Below are 16,573 nucleotides of genomic sequence, written 5' to 3' on the forward strand. Positions count from 1 at the left end.
ATGTGCCTCTTCTGGAACTAAGCATGTAGCTCCTGTTTTCTATCCTACACATCAATTAAGTTTAGACAGAAAGGCCAGTCAACAGCATGAACTGCATTTTTTTCTTCTGGTTTTGTTTGTTGGACACAAAGGAGAAAACAGCCACCTTTACAACAGAGGCTGTCCTTGTTTTGCATGTGTGACTGCTCCCTGGGGTGCACTATTGTCTCTCACTCCTCTGTGCTCTTTTCCAAAGCACATAGCACAGCCTAACACATGTGTGTAGCAATGCCTGGACAGTCAAGCTTTCTTTAAGGCAAGAGCTTTCCTGCTTACCCAGGCACTATCTACCAAACGAACTGTAAAACAGGGTACAGGAAAAAAATGCTGGATATTTTTCCCAAACTGTAGAAAGAAACTTCCAAAGGCACGATGCTGTCACAATAAACCCAAATCAGAAAACAGCTTGCTTTTCTGATTACTTTTTAAGCTTTCAGTAAAACAACATTAGCCTGAAGCCTCACACACTTTCTTAGAAAGCTTCTTGCAATTTATTGTAAAGTATATATAATTTTAGACTTGAAGAGACTGTGGAGAGTACAAATAAAGGGCTGAAGGCATGTTATTGTGGGAGGTCCAACAGCAGAAGTGTATGCACAGTCCCAGAGAACATGGAGGGGATGGCTACATGGCCCACAGCAAGGAAGACTGGGAGCCAGAGTGCCATTTCTGGAGACTGCATTATCACGATGAAGGAGTGGAAGGACATGCTCTGAAGAAGTACAGCAGGGGCAGAGAGAAGGGGCTAGCAAAGCATCCAGAGGGGACACTCAGAAACTCAGGTTGGCTAAAGAGCCACAAGCATCATGAGAGGAAGAAGAATCTTTGAAGTAGGCTAGCTCAAATCAGAAAGGCTCCTCAAGTTGGCTAGTACGTGGACTTGCTCCTTAGCAGTATAAATGAAGTCAGAACAGACTGATAGCTTGGAAGCAGGTCATGCCAGCTAGGTGTAACGCCCAGCTAAGCAGAGACTGAACAACCACACGTTTGAATCTTATTCTTTAAAGAAAGTAACACGAAGGGGGAGGGAATGAGGGAGCGGGATACAGCTGGGACACAGAGTTAACAAATTGTAACTAAAAAGAAAAATTAAAATTAAAAAAAAAAAAAAAGAAAGTAACACGAGCTCTTAAGAACTTAAAAAAATCACATACATATTCCCCAAGAATACCCCGGTCTCAGTAAAGATCAAATCAATATGGACAATAATCTGACAATCATAAAAGCATACAAAACTAGGTTCAGTATTAATAACGCTGATTTCTAAAAGGGCAAAGGACTTATCCAAGGTCCTGTGTGGTCAGTGTCAGGGCTAGGACGTGGCACTTTTCAGTCAACCGCAATTCTAAAAGACTTGGTTATTCCTTTCCCTGTGTAAGGACAGTCCCTGAAGGAGCAAGGAGGACCATGAAGAACACCCAGAGAGGGAGGGAGGGAGGGGAAGGGGAGGAAGGAGGGAGAGGGGGCACGGCAGCATGAGCACAGGAAGCAGGCCTGCCCTCTGCGAGCACTTCGTAAATCCTCACCATCGCTCAGGGCATCTCGCTCTGGAGCCCTAACGTGGCTGGATCCCAGCAGCCACAGCAGCCCCCACTGCAGCTTTTCATGTGGGACTGGGAGTAGCAAAGAGCAAGAGCTGTAAACATGTGGTGATGTTTCTACCTTTGGGGGGAGGGCTCTTGGAGTCCTCCATAGACAGCTTCAGCTGCTGTATGAACTCGCCGCCATACACACTTCGTTCTTGCCAGATGTTCAGCAATCTTTCTAAAGGTTTTTTACAGCCTTCATCTGCCTCTCTGCCCAGAAAAGACGAAAAGATATACATATAAGCTTAAGTTTTTTGTTTTTAATCAGGACAGGTCTACTTTAAAAAAAATTAAAAACTGCCAAAATAATTTACATACTTAAAACAAGAATGTGGTACACCCTGTGCTACTTGGATGCTCAATCTTAACAGAAACTACGTTCCTCCCATGGTGAGTGGGGAAGAGGCATCCGGTCACCCAAGGAATCTTTTCCACTTTGAAAGGTGGAAGGAATGGGGTAAAGCCTATATGACTTGTTTTAACAGACAGAAAATTAAATAAAACAAACAAAACTGACTGTATCAATTATAATAACTTGTCTTTTCAGAAGTCATCAATTTATAAATAGAGTCCTAGACATATACTGGAAATTAAAATTAGCCAACCTTTAAGATTTAAAAACACAAATACTTAAATTACCTACATTAACACACCAACACCTCTACAGGTATAAAAAGAAATGTGAACATATATGTGCCAAGTGTCTCAACCGTGTAATAACTTCGTATTGACTTTAACATTAGGCTTAGTCTGAGTTCCATGTTCAGACTCATGTATCTAACGGATAATCCTGGAACACACTGGAAATAATGCAGTCCTTCATAATTTATACCTGAAAGAAAAAGTTAGGTAAATTGTTCCTGGTCTGCTGCTCTTGGAACAGGATATAGCTGACACAGTGTGAACCTCTACCTACTGTAACATAGGAGATGGCAGCAGACAAGCAGGACCAGCCATTCTCAAGAGCGCTAGCTCCTAGGCACCTGTGTGCTCCCATATACTGTCTGTTTAGTGAGAGTGCATAAAAGCCAACATCTTAACGCTGAGCACCTTAAGAAGTGACACCCTGGGGCTCACAAGTAAACAGGCTTGCCTCCAAGCCTGACAACCTGATATCCACCTAGTGGACCACACAGCAAAAGAAGAAAACCAATTACTGCAAGTTTTTCTCTCTCTATTAAGTAGGCCACACTTCTTTCCAAATAAATAAATTAATTAAAATGCATCTGTTAAAAAAAGGGAGTTCTTGGGTTGGAGCTGTAGCGCAGCTGATGAAATGCTTGCCTAGCTCTGGGTTCAACCCCAATACTGGATAAGCTGAGCAAGATGGTGATGTCTGGGATCCCAGCACTGGGGAGGTGAACACAAGAGGATCACAAGTTCAGAGTCAGCCATCCTTAGGTACAATGAGTTTGAGGCCAGACTCAGATATATGAGACTATGCCCAAAAGGGAGGGGAAAAGACCTCCATATCTTAGGGTCAAAGAGAAATGTCTTTACTAGGACCATCAAGAATACCAAAGCCAGCCAGGATGGGAACTCTGCCCACCCTCGGCGCTGACTGCACTTCCGAAAAGCTTATGCTAATGCTTAGCCTGGCTTGCCCAGCTGTCCTGCTTATAAACTACTAGTAGCAAGTCCACTAAACTGAGATCAAAGTACTAAGATAGGAAATATAAGGTAACCTTTTACAATTTTTTTTCAATTTAGAGTTAAGCTCTAGGAAAACAGGGAAATGCTACATCTTAAAGAGCTCAGCAATAAGCAAGCACTCTGGTACTTTATCCTAAGATATTCTTACTCTACCTTCAAAATATGTGCAGAAGCCAAATGTGGTGGCACATACCAGGGGAGGCAGAGACAAGCAGGTCTGTGAGTTCCAGAGTGAGTCTAAGAACAGCCAAGGTTACACAGAGAAACCCTGTCTTGAAAAACAAACAAAGTACAGAAGTGAGTTACTCTCAGGCCTTCCTCTGCTAACAGCCTGGCCCGAGCAATGGCCAATTCTACCCATGCTTCTCTCCTGGCTCCCAGCCTTGTCCTCCTCCAGCCTATGCTCCAATTTGAATAATATAGTTCTAGCTGTCTTTAGAAGGAATCTCTTGTTTCTTTCCATTCTCAGAACAGACGAGGTCCTTACACAGCTCTCAAGGCTTTTTCTGACCTCAGCTGCCCACCCTGCTCATAAGGCCTAGGGCCTGAAGTTAGCTTTGTCTCAGGTGGCCCTCTCTCTCCAGTCCCCACAGTGACTCACTTCTTCCTCCACCTCCTCTTTGTCCCACAGAACCAACCTCTCATTGCTTACAGAACACCTGTGTATTCTTTCTGAGTGCAATTTCTAGACAGGAGGCTTGTCTCCCCACACACACACACACAAATTGGCTGAATCAACCTTCTTAAAAATTTTAATAAAAAAATTTTATACAAATATACTTGACTTCCAAGTTTTCTGCATCAAAGTCATTCAAGCCACAAATTAACTAACCAGTTTTGAAATAAGGTACTCCAGTGAAGTAGAAGCCACTTTAGCACCCAGAATTAGATGTGGGTAGACTAAGAAAGCAATTTGACAAATGAAGGGCACTACCTTTTCAGGTTACACAAATTTCAATCTACATTGAGAATTCTTGAGGCTGGGAATGTAGATCATTTGGCAGCTGCTTGCCTGGCACGTACAAAGCCCTGAGTTCAATCCCTTGCATTGCATGAACTGGGCATGGTGGTGCATGCCTGTAATATCAATACTCTAGGGGTGAAGGCAAGAGGATCAATTCAAAGTCATCCCTGGCCATCCAAATTCTGAGGCCAGCCTGGGCTACATGAAAACCTTTCTCTAAAACAAAACAAAAACAAATAAATGGTGTATATATGAGAAATATCTAATAAAAAAGTATTTTAGAAATATTTCCTAACAGACTGGGTGTGGTAGTGCACACCTTGAATCCCATCATTTGGGGGGCAGAAACAGATCTCTGTGAGTTCAAGGTCAGCCTGGTCTACAAAAAGAGTTCAGGACAGCCAAGGCTCTATGTAACAGAGAAACTCTGTCTGGGGGAGGGGTGGGAGAAGTGGGGAGAGGTAGGAACAGATGCAAAAAAAAAAATTTGCTTTCAAGATAAGGGGGGGAAAAAGAAACAATCACCCACACAATAAGTATATACACTGAATGTTGAATTAAAATAAGTATATTTTAATTCTAACTATAAATTCAACCACTCCTCATTTTTCTAATACAGATGTCCAAAACTGACCAAGCCATAGTATGTGACACACACACATACAGTACTGCTTCTTTAAGCGTCATTACTCTTATTCCATACATAACAAATCTATGGTAGACTCAGCAGAAGTTGAATTCTTTCTTCTGTATCTAGCTCCACCTGCAGCACCTCATGCAAAGCTGGAACAGAAAATTCCTTCATAATTGTTCAGTGAATTGATGAGCTGGAGAGGTGGATCAGCAGTAAGCACAGTTAGTCACATGAACTGTAAGAGCTCCAAGACAAATCTGGTGCTTCTGGCTTCCATAAAGTACCTGAACTCATATGCACATACACAAACTAAGAGTAAACCTCAAGAAAAAAATAATGCAAATGCTATGTTCTAGAAAAACCTGCTCTCAACTGGCGGCTGCTAATCAGTACCCCAACTGCAACTGTGTGTGCAGCTGTGGGGCTGCTGTGGAGAAAGGAGGACTGGAAGGTGCTAACACCATCAACGAGCTCAGAGCTGACTAGGCCATTAGGAGATGCACTTTAGAGAGACCACTCCCCCTCCTCCTCTTTCCTGACCACTGTGAAGGCTCCATCACACTCCCTGCTGTGATGCTCTGCCTCCCTATAGCCAAAAGAAGTGGAGCTGGCAGCATGAACTGAAACTGTTGGAACCATGAGCCCAGATGGATCCCTGATTTCTTATGTGTGTCTCTGGCATTCTTCCACAGTTACAGAAAGCTAAGTAAGACAGCAGAGCACCTGGAGACTGGAATTCCAGGATGCAGCTTCACTCCCTAATCATCTGGGTGGCTTGTGTCTCACCTGTGTAAACAACATGGTTCTAAGTTTACTTTCCAGGGAGAATGGCCGTGGTGCCTTCCACCAATCTCATGGAAAGCTCTGGGGTGCTGAGTCTCTTCCCTTTAGAATGAACTCCATACCTGCTGTCCCAATTGCCCAAGCACCTTTCCCCTTTGCTACTCTGTATCCCCGGGTGTAGTAACTCACAACAGCCATGAGTCCTCCCAGGAAGTTACCCACCTGGGGGAAGTATGGAGACCCACAAACAAGGAATTATGTATTTGGCAATAACTGGTGATTTACCTCTCAAGAAATAAAGTCTAGGATCTGGAAAGATGGCTCAGTGGGTAAAGGTGCATGCCACCAAGCCTGACAACCTGAGTCAGTCCCTGGGCCCCCATGGTGGAAGGAAGGAAATGACTTCTAAAAAATGTCCTCTGACCTCCAGGTTTGCTCTAGCACATGTACATAACATGTACACATGAGTATATACACACACAACACACATGTTGAATGATGGATGTGTAACTACCTCCAAACTTTAAAGAAAACAAGGTACTTGGAAGCATGACATGTTCATAATTTGGTTAATTAAACTGCTACGCAAACCAAATCTATCCTAGGAACATGGTGTTTCATCTGAATTCAAAGTTTTTGCTTGAGGATGGAGTAGAGAAGCATCATAAAAATAAAGCTAATCAGTATGAGGATTGATGGGTCAGCTATCTTTCGTTCACCATCTGGCCACAGCAAAAGCACTGCAAGAGCCACATTAAATTGCTTTTTTTGATGAGGTACACCAGTATTAAAGTAGCAATTGTACCTTCTGTTCCAGTGAGGGGAAAGGAGAGAAGCCTAGAAACCTGGTCTGAACTGGACCTTAAACAAACTGAAATACAGACAGGAGTTGGGAAAATCCAGCAAAACGTGCTCAGGTATTTTACCAATGCCTTCTGTTTCCATTTCTTAGTTTGTTTTCTTTGTGACAAGGTCTCACTACATAGCTTGGCTGGCCCGAGTGCTGGAATTACAGGAGCATATTACCACGCCTGGCTTCGGTATAGTTTTAACATGTGCCCACATGCTAGGCAAGCCCTCTGCACCCCCCTTTCTAGTCATCCTTTTCTAACTTAGAACAGTCAATATTACTGTAATTTTAAAATAAAAGTGTTAATTTACTAACCCTATAAGGTAGGGACAGTACTAACCCTTAAACCAGACCTTTTCCCCAATTTGTCACTATTATTCTAATTGAATCAACAAATATTTACTAAATCCTGGCTCAGCACCAGGACAGAGCCCAGTGCTGCTAGGTCTTGGGACACCCTGGGAAAGACTATGTGACTCCATTCCCTACACTGGAGGCTGCTTGCTAGGCACTGCAAGGTACGCAGCCTGAGTGCTAGGAAGAGAACAGCCCTTCCCTACCTGCAGTGTGTACATGAAACAAAGGTGAGCAAAACCCAGAGCAGGTCTCACAGAACCTCTCACCCTACTGGCATTCACAAGAACAAAGAAATAACAAGTTTCCCTGACTTTTAACTAGGTAGGAAACTTGGGCTCAAAAACTTAACTTACACACCCAAGGCCACTCACATGGTGTTTGAGACAGAGCAGTATCTAAGGCACCTAACTAAACCTTATCAAAACAACAAATCCCTGACTCGAGTTTCAGATAGTTGCTCCAACAGTCTACTCTCAGCTTAGAAATACTCTCAACACTTAGTAATCTCAACACTTAGTACTCTCAACACTCACATGATGTTTGAGACAGAGCAGTATCTAAGGCACCTATCTAAACCTTATCAAAACAACAAATCCCTGACTCGAGTTTCAGATAGCTGCTCCAACAGTCTACTCTCAGCTTAGCAGCTGTTTGAAGACTCAGTAATTTTCTTCAAGTTATCAATACATTCCACAACTTCAGTGTCCAAGTTCATCAGAAGCCAGCACCACAGACAGAGCAGAAACCCCTAGCTTCAGGAAGTTCATTGTGGTTTTTAACATTTTGAACTCCTGGGGCTGGAGAGATGGCTCAGAGGTTAAGAGCACTAACTGCTCTTCCAGAGGTCCTGAGTTCAATTCCCAGCAACTACATGGTGGTTCACAACCATCTGTAATGAGATCTGGTGTCCTCTTCTGGTGTGCAGGTATACATGAAGCTAGAACACTGTATACATGACAAATAAATCTTTAAAAAGAAACATTTTGAACTCCTAATTTTATTCTTTTACACTTTTCAAATCTTTCAAGAAATACTGACTTCAATTTCCATTTAAGATCTTTCATTCACACCTTCTTAGACCCTAGTCAAAGGTTTTAACCTACTGGTCTCATTTTCTCGATTCCTGGTTTCTTTTGCAAAGATCTCTGTTTTTGTGCATACTTACAAATATAACACTCTAAACAAACAAACAATCAAACAAACATTCACCAAAAGTCTCCTCCTGGGAAGCTAACTCATACCTACAGCAAGGTGTGAAAACAAGCACAAGTGATGCGAAAGTGTTAGCCAGTGTTCAGCTTTCTACCGAGCTGCCTGGGCTCCACAGCGCAGCACTCTGAAATCTGAGTAACACATTTACTACAATCCGGCTCAAGCAGCTACTTTTCCACATTTATAATGGCTATTTTTTTGTAGTGACCATAATGACTGCTATTTTTAGCAAACTAGAAATTGAGGAGTAATAAAGAAGTCTCAGTAACCAATTTTTGCTATTGAAGAGGCATTATTAAAAGGCTCCTTCATAGTTCTAGCTCTGGTTTTTTATCATAAGCTAATGAGACAACTTAGCATGGAAAACATATTCAAGAAAGAAATCAGGTAGGTGAACTCAGGGGAGAAAGATATGTTTCTGGTACCAGAACAAATCTCTTTAGTGTTTCAAAATGCTTACATGCTGAGGTGATAGTTAAGGGCCCAGAAAAACATAAAACCATAATTTGGCCTTCACAACACTCTGTAAAGTACAAACTTGTCAATTTACAAAGGATATCACAAAAACAACAGGACAAAAAGGTAGAAAATGTAAAAACCCCCCAAATAGAAAACATACCTGGCAACATGAGAAAAAGCATCCACAAGGACAGATTCAAATTCTCTCGTGAACTCAGGTCCTTTCCTTTTACTGTTTTGGATGACATCATTTGCTAAGTACAGAAAAGTAAGCTTTCTATTTGATTTGGCTGGAAAAAAAAGAAAGAAGGACAATTTAACATAGCAAAGAAATTCTGATTAATGCTTGTTAGGATATTCCTAAAGAATATTACAGATAAGACAGCTTAGCAGGTAAGGCACTTGGCACACAAACATGAGGACTGGAATTTGGATCCCCAGAACTCTAAAATGCAAGGTGGAGGTGGTTTCTCTGGGGCAAGCTGGCAGCTAGCTCACCTAATCACTAATTAGGTTTAAGTGAGAGGTCCTACCCTGTTGCAGAATTTTTGATCACACTGTGAACCCCAAGATTGTGTACAGGAAAAACCTGTTTCTAGTTGTGGTGTGGCTTAACCCTAGCACACACCTTTAATCCAGAACTTCCTGTTCATTGTAAACAGGTGGTTTTGGTGTAGCTCAACCTTAGCTCGAACCTTTAATCTAAGAGTTTTCTGTACTTAGGATTAAAAGAAATAAATCCTAGGTCAAGAGGCGGAGCAAGCAACCAGTTGATAGAAAGTGAATATGGGGAAAAAAAATCCATAAAGAGCGAGAGGAAGTTGGGAGGAATGATAGCACTGCACAGGAAGTAGAAAGGAAGGACTTTCACTTTGAGGTATATTTAAGATGGTGTGGAGAAGGAGAAGGGGCTTTTTTCCTTCATGAGCTGTGTAGGAAGGGCCTTTTCCTTCTGGGATATGAGCTGAGTAGGAAAGGCTTTTTCCTTCTGGGACATTAGTGGAGTAGGAAGGCCAGCTGGGTGCTCTCTTCGTCTCTCTGAGCTAGCAGGTTTTCAGCCCAGTATCTGGCTCTTGAGTCTTCATTGGTAAATCGAACAATTGGGATTTTTCTTTCATTTTAACAATGCTACCCTGCTATATGAAGTGGACAGTGACTAAGCATCAACCCCCTGCCTCCACACACATATACACCTTCATACAACAAGTAAAGGTGGTGCACACAGACACACACACACATACACACTACCTGCACAAAAAAATACGAAGGTGACTGCTACCTTACAGAGTCATCTGAGTAAAACGGGGTCATCAAGTAAGCCTCTGAATAAAGCAATGGAATAAAATAAAGAAAAACCTTGAAGTCTCTAACTCACACATCTGGGAATACAATCTTGGGGGTAAAAAAAATTAAAAACATAAGCTTCATTTCACTTTAACCAGGGTAATTAACTAGTAACAAAAACAAAGATAGTTTAAGGAAAATTCTTAAAGATAAGCTGTCAAGCTTAATGCTAAATCAAGGTGTTCATTCATTACACTGTTGAGGACATCTAACTTGAACCAATCTTCAGGACCCAACGTTCTAGAGTGCACTGAGTTAGGTTTCAACTTCGAAGGATAATCTTGCAACTCAACTGACACTCTTTCTCTGAGAAGCTAATAACCAGTCAGACAACGACAGTGACTCTACAGCCCAGATGGTTCTCTAGATACACCGATGAACGTTTATCTCAAATGCTGGCATGCAGAAATGCTGTACTATTGTTGAAAATTTATACACATCTCAAATCTAAATATGCAAAATTACAGCTCCCACAAAAACCATAATTCTTCTTTGTTACACATACAAAATGTACTATTTTCTGTTACTCTACATGGTATCATATATTAAACCATAAAAGCTTCATGCAATACACCTGAGTTACAGTTGCTTGGGGGGAACATTACTGAATTTTCTGGCTTCTGTGCACATAAGTTTTCAACACTAAAGTTATATCACCACCATTTTTGGTCTCAGCTTTCTTTTAAAAGAAATAAATATAAATCTAATAAGATGTTTCAAAACACTAAGTTTTCTTTGACTCTAGCAGTATTTATGTCAATTTTTAAACAACTGTGTACCTAGTCCTTGCTCTACTGCTCTCAAAAAAAAAACTTTAAAAAAAAAAACACTTTTGAAAAGCACAACAGGCAGAAGATCTGACATGTTAAAACTCAGCTACAAAATAAGCCAAATTGAAAACAGGGTTTTTAAAAAGCACATTTTTATTTTGTTTTGTTTTGAGAAAGGGTCTCAATATGCCTGCCTCACATTATAGTTTAAACTATACCCTGAAATGCTCACAAAATTAGACAGGGAGATATTGAACTGCACACATTAGCAATCTAGTAATAAGCTAATTTAGATAAATAACTGAGGAGATTGTGACAAACCTATAGCTGTCATAATGACTATTCAAAAGCAAAACAAAGCCAGGCATAGTATTGCACACCTTTAATCCCAATACTGGGACGGCAGAGGCAGGTATATCTCTATGAGTTTGAAGCCAGCCTGGTCTTCCTAGAGCTAGCAAGTTCCAAGGCAGTCAGAGCTACATATTGAGACTGTCTCAAAAAAGAAAAGGAAAAGGAAAAGGAAAAGGAAAAGGAAAAGGAAAAGGAAAAGGGAGGGAGGGAGGGAGGAGAGGGGAGGGGAGAGGGAAAAAGGGAAAGGAAAAAAGGAAAGGGGAAGGGAAAGGGAAGAGAAAGGGAGAAAGGGAAAAAGGGAAAAAGGGAAAAAGGGAAAGGAAAGAAAAGAAAGAAAAAAGAAAGAAAAGAAAAAGATGAAAGTATCAGTAGTTGATAACAGTGTCTTATTGTTGTTATGAATGTGGGATTATAGCAAACCACTAGAAAAGTGGCTCAGCAGTTAGGAACACTCCTATAGTTGTACATCCTTCTCAGGGCATGATAAGGGCAGTCCTCACCCCCATTAAAGGAACTTTTCTTTGCAATAGACAGAGACCATCACAGAAGACCACACCAATCAAAATGCAGTTGTGGAGCCCAGTCTCAATGACTATATCTACAAAACAATCCTTGCACCTGAGGTTCAGGGATGTCGAGAGGAGGTGGAAAGCTTTTAAGAGTTGGAGGCAGCAGGGCAGGGTGGCACACCCCTGTAATCCCAGCACTCAGGAAGGCAGAGGCAGGTGGATCTCTGTGAGTTTGAGGCCAGCCTGGTCTACAAAGTGAGTCCAGGACAGCCAAGGCTACACAGAGAAATCCTGTCTTGAAAAACAACAAACAAACAAAAACCCCAAAACAAACAAACAAACAACAAAAAGAGTTGGAGGCTACATTGGTAAGGCTGTACTAGTAAAGTCTCACCAGCATGACTGCCTAAACTTATGAGCAGAACAAGGACAAAAGAGATATGCTAACATGGCCAGAGCAAAGACCATGACGCCTCGACTCTACACAAAGACCTACAGGCAGCTAAGGAATTCTGAGAATGGGAGAAACAGTCTTCCCCAGTGACAAACATACCTACTGTTTATCCAATACCAAATGGTCAGTCCTGAAAACATACATATGAGTAACATTATAGAGGATGAGCAGGTTACATATAGAAATATATATGTATATACATATAGGTATGTAACAACAATTAAAAAAAAAAAGAGGCTACATATTTGAAAGAGAACAAGAAGGGGTATGTATGTGAGAAGGTTTGAAGGGAGGAAAAGAGGGAATTATATGATTATATTATAGTCTCAAAACAGAGGAACTCATTTTTAAAATAATGCAATTAAAATGTCATATAAGTTAAACAAATAAAATCAAGAGTGAAAATAGAAAAGAAGAATATAACACTCTACTTATAGACACATTAAAAGTTCTTGTTCTGATAAGCATCTAATCCTGTAACCCAAAACTCAGTATATATGCTATGGTCACTCAGATCAGGATTAGTACTGCTTTTCTTCTTATAATTTTTAAGAAATAATAACAAACTATTATTTTGATGAAAAAAAAATCACTCCTACAGCTGGGCATGACATGCCTTTGATCACAGCAATCTGGAGGCAGAGGAAGGCAGATCTCTGTGAATTCCCAGCCAGCCACGGCTACAGAGTGAGACCTTATCTCAAAAAAGAGCCAACTCAATGCTCTTCCAGAGGGCCAAAGTTTGGTTGCCAGTGCCCACATGGCAGATCACACCACCTATCACTTGCAATTCCAGGGGATCCAATGCCTTCTTCTGGCCTACATCACATTGGGTATCCTAAAAGAGCAATACAAGTATCCTGTGTTTAGAGGCACTGTCATAAGGCTAACACACAGCACACACATCTCACTGTACAGGAATATTAATTCAGAACATGGCTGCTCTGGCAAGAAATCATAGTCAAAGACCTTCTAGGTCTGTGTGATCAGGCTGGAATACAAAAATGCATTAATCCAAGAGACAGAGGCAAACAGATCTCTGAGCTCAAGGCCAGTTTCAAATACTGCAAGTTTCAGGTAAAGAAGCGCTCCAGTCCAGGTGTGGTGGTACACGCCTTTAATCCCAAACAATTAAGGTAAAGTTAATTTTGTAGAAGGAAGCACCAATGTTTGAAAGTGATGTCTAATTGAATGGCAGAAAGGTGACAGTGAAATCAGAGAAAGACTTGACAGAATAGTATATGCCCAACTCTCATGAGTAGAGAGATAAAAGGGAAGCTATTTAGGGGGCAATGAACAAGAGGAGAGGCAGTTTTATCTGGACAGTAATAGATAGGATGCAGAGAGAGAACTCAGGTGAAGACCAAATGAGGCAGAGAATGAGGAGTTAGGTGATTAGAGCAAACTGCTTGAGTTAGTTTGAGGCCAAGAAGTACAATTCATAGGCTGAGAGAAAAGTCAGATTGAAAGAGGAGTTTGAACCAGAACAGCTAAGTTGAACTAACCAGCCCAGAGTTCAGAAAGAACTAGAAAGGGTAGGCTTATTCAGCAGTAAGTCTCAGAGGCTGAAAACATTCTAGGCCTAGGTTAGATTGTATGGCGGCTAGAAGCTGCCAGGACTAGGCACAGGTTAGCAGACAGAGGCAGTAAGCCTCGGAGACAACTGAAGCAGGAGACAAAAAGCTCCTTTTATATCTCCCTACTTCAACTCTGAGTAACAGTATGACAAAGTGCACCTTCCACCTCCTTCCAAAGCCCATTCCAAACCAGTAGGACAAGTTGCTGAGTAAAGTTTAAAGGGCTGGTTAATCAAAAAAGTTTTCATGTATATTGAAAGGCTGCAAAGTGTTCTGGAAAAAAGGAACTATTTACCTACACTGTGGCTACAGTAAAAAACAAACAAACAAACCAACACTGTTCAAAATAATTCATCTCAGGCAGGCCTCTGGGAGGCCTCTGGGAGTTTGAAGCTACTCTTGTCAACGTAGCAAGTTCCAGGCCAGCTAGGGCTACACAGTGAGACCCTGTCTCAAATAAATAAATAAAGCAAGCATCTAATAGCACTGTAACACCAAACCAGTCCATAAAGGAGAGAAGTTCTACTTACAATCTAAAAGGACCAAGTATTAATCCTAGAAAATGGAAAGAAAACAACATTTAAAAACAGAAGCAATTCCTAAATAATGGGAAATAACTTTTGTAAATCCCATAAGAACTTTGATGACAACTCAAAAACAGTGGTAATATCATAGACAGGGAAAAGAATTTCTTTATAGGCACAAATGGCCACTTTTAGAAACTCAGGGTGGGCTAGTCAGTTTCAGTGTCAGAGCACAAAACTTGTTTCTACTTTTGTATGGGGACATTTTCAGTTCACAAAGGAAGCTGGATGCTTGGGGGAGAACTCTAGTTCGGCAAGGTCCAATCTGATAGCCACCTGCTGTGATGGGCAGGCAACACTTGATGAAGCTGATAAAACTGAGGAATCAAATCTTCGATTATGTTTATTCAAAACTGTAGTTCCTTTCCCACCATTTTAAATGCCCAAAAGCCACATGTAACTACAATACTGAGATTGCTACAGTTAGCTGAACCAGTGCTGTTTAGATCCTTTATTCAAATTTAGAGGTGCTGCTAAACTAATTTTAACTGCATAATTGACACAAGTCTAAGAGGGCTCTGATCAAGACAAACCTAGCGAAAAAGACACAACTAACAATGAAGTAAAGGTAATGGTGTGATGGGGACAGACTACTCAGCAGAGGACAGTACCACATATTAAGATCCCTGAGGCACTAGGTACTTGAAAAAGCCCAAGTCTAGGTATCAGTCCTCCCCGGGTCCGTGTCTTAGCTATACCCCTGAACAAACCACTGACCTTGTTGCATCTTTATCTTCTATAAAATGGGGATAAGAATGCCAGCCTATTTGCTACATAAGGCTGTAGGGGAAGTTTTGGTGTCTTTAAAATTTCAGTTATGGTATGTAAACATGTTTTTGTTTTGATCCCAGGTGTGGGGTGTGGGGCTGATTCAGATGGCCCACAGCAGCAGACTATTTGCCTCATTCGGGCTCTGAGAGGGGCTCTTTGCCAGCTGCAGATAGTTTAATTCTGAGGACTCTGGAGAGAGAATAAATGCCAGAGCCTAGAGAGGGAAGGGGGCTCAGAGAAAGAAGGAAGATGCTGGTGCTTCCTACTGCTGCTCTTGGTTGCTGTTGATGCCATCTGACAAGAAGTAGTTAGAGATATCCTGAAATGAAGATTGGACTTGTCCAAGGAATCCGACGATCCTAACCAGCAGGAAGAAGCAAAAGAGAACTACATCCCCTCTCCCCACTGACCTTCTCTCTCTCCTACCTGGTACTGGAATATTGGAAGGGATTGGGGAGGAGAAGGGAGGAAGAGGTATAAGAAACCCCAATAAAACAGAGTTAAAATATACACACCTACCTAAGGTCCTATCAGATAAGACTAGAAATTTAGGAGCTTCAGCAATGAAAGTACTCTCTAAGTTGCTATTTTTCAGGAACTCAAATAGGGTAAAGTGAGGAACTGAGAAGGAAGGCTTCACAAAAGCAAGTCTGAGATGGGCTGACAATTTCAAGATAATGGAGAGATTCTGCCAAAGGGAATTCAGCGGAGGACCCTGACAGTTTTCTCCTGTCTCCACAGATGCCGTAGATATTTGACTGGCAAAGCAGACTGGGAACTCCACGCTCTTACCTAACTGCCCTAGAGGGCTGAAGGGATTCCTGTCTCAGTATAGCAAATTAGAACTGGGAGGCTCTGCAAGAGACCTAGAGTCCAGCCTCCAGTTTGGTGCCTGGCCGTGCAGCCTCCCCAGTTCAAAAACTCTGGATCCCATACCATTCTCCACTTCCGTTTTCTCATCTACAACAAATCGTAATGCCTCAGCACAGACACTCTGCAATTACTTCCCAATAAGCTTCGCTTCTTCAGCCTTCTGCTAAGGAAGCCAGCACAATGTGAGTTAGCACTGTACGGGCCGGTTGCTCTAAACCAAGATGTAACCTGAAGGCAAAGACCAAGCCGCACACTGGCTGACCAACACCTACCACTTCTACTGAAGGCCTGCACTGTGCCCACAGCACACTGAAATATTTACTGGATTATCCTGGCTTCTTAACACAATCTGCTTCATTGAACCCCTGGGTTTTCCCCATCTGTAAAGTTCCTATTTCAAAACGCCCTGGGAATTTAAAGAACAAAGCAACAAAAAGAACCGATCAGCATAGTGGCACATGCCATTGATCTCAGCATTTGGGAGTCAGAAGCAGGTGGGTCTCTGAGGCCAGCCTGGTCTACATAGGGAGTTCCAGGCCAGTGAAGGCTAAATAGTAAGGCCCTGTCCTAAAAACAAAACCTACATAGATAGTGGTAGATGATAAAGCCACACTAATACAAACTACCACCATCTCCATTTTTCCATATAAGGAAACATAAAGGATGCAGAGGTTAAGCTGTTGGGTTAGTGACAAGACAGGCTTAACTTCCAGATAGTTGCCACAAACAACTGGCTATTAAGTATCCAAAACAGGGCCTGGCAAGTAACAGTGAAAGCCAGATTCTGAGAGTCTGAATTT

At 41.7% G+C, this 16,573-nt stretch overlaps 1 protein-coding gene across 2 annotated transcripts in view; it reads right to left on the bottom strand.

Annotated features, from left to right (window-relative positions):
- Positions 1-16,573, bottom strand: part of Rprd1b (regulation of nuclear pre-mRNA domain containing 1B) — a 44,428-nt gene that overhangs the window by 26,349 nt on the left and 1,506 nt on the right. For both annotated transcript variants that reach the window (XM_055602451.1, XM_055602450.1), the window contains 2 exons: positions 8,698-8,827; positions 1,702-1,835 (listed from right to left, as the gene is read on the bottom strand). In XM_055602451.1, coding sequence (XP_055458426.1) covers positions 1,702-1,732 — 31 coding nt within the window. In that variant the 5' untranslated portion in view covers positions 1,733-1,835; positions 8,698-8,827. The remainder of the gene's footprint in view (positions 1-1,701; positions 1,836-8,697; positions 8,828-16,573) is intronic.

Source organism: Psammomys obesus, unplaced genomic scaffold, assembly GCF_907164565.1.
Source record: "Psammomys obesus unplaced genomic scaffold, mPsaObe1.curated_primary_1811, whole genome shotgun sequence".
Classification (NCBI taxonomy): domain Eukaryota; kingdom Metazoa; phylum Chordata; class Mammalia; order Rodentia; family Muridae; genus Psammomys; species Psammomys obesus.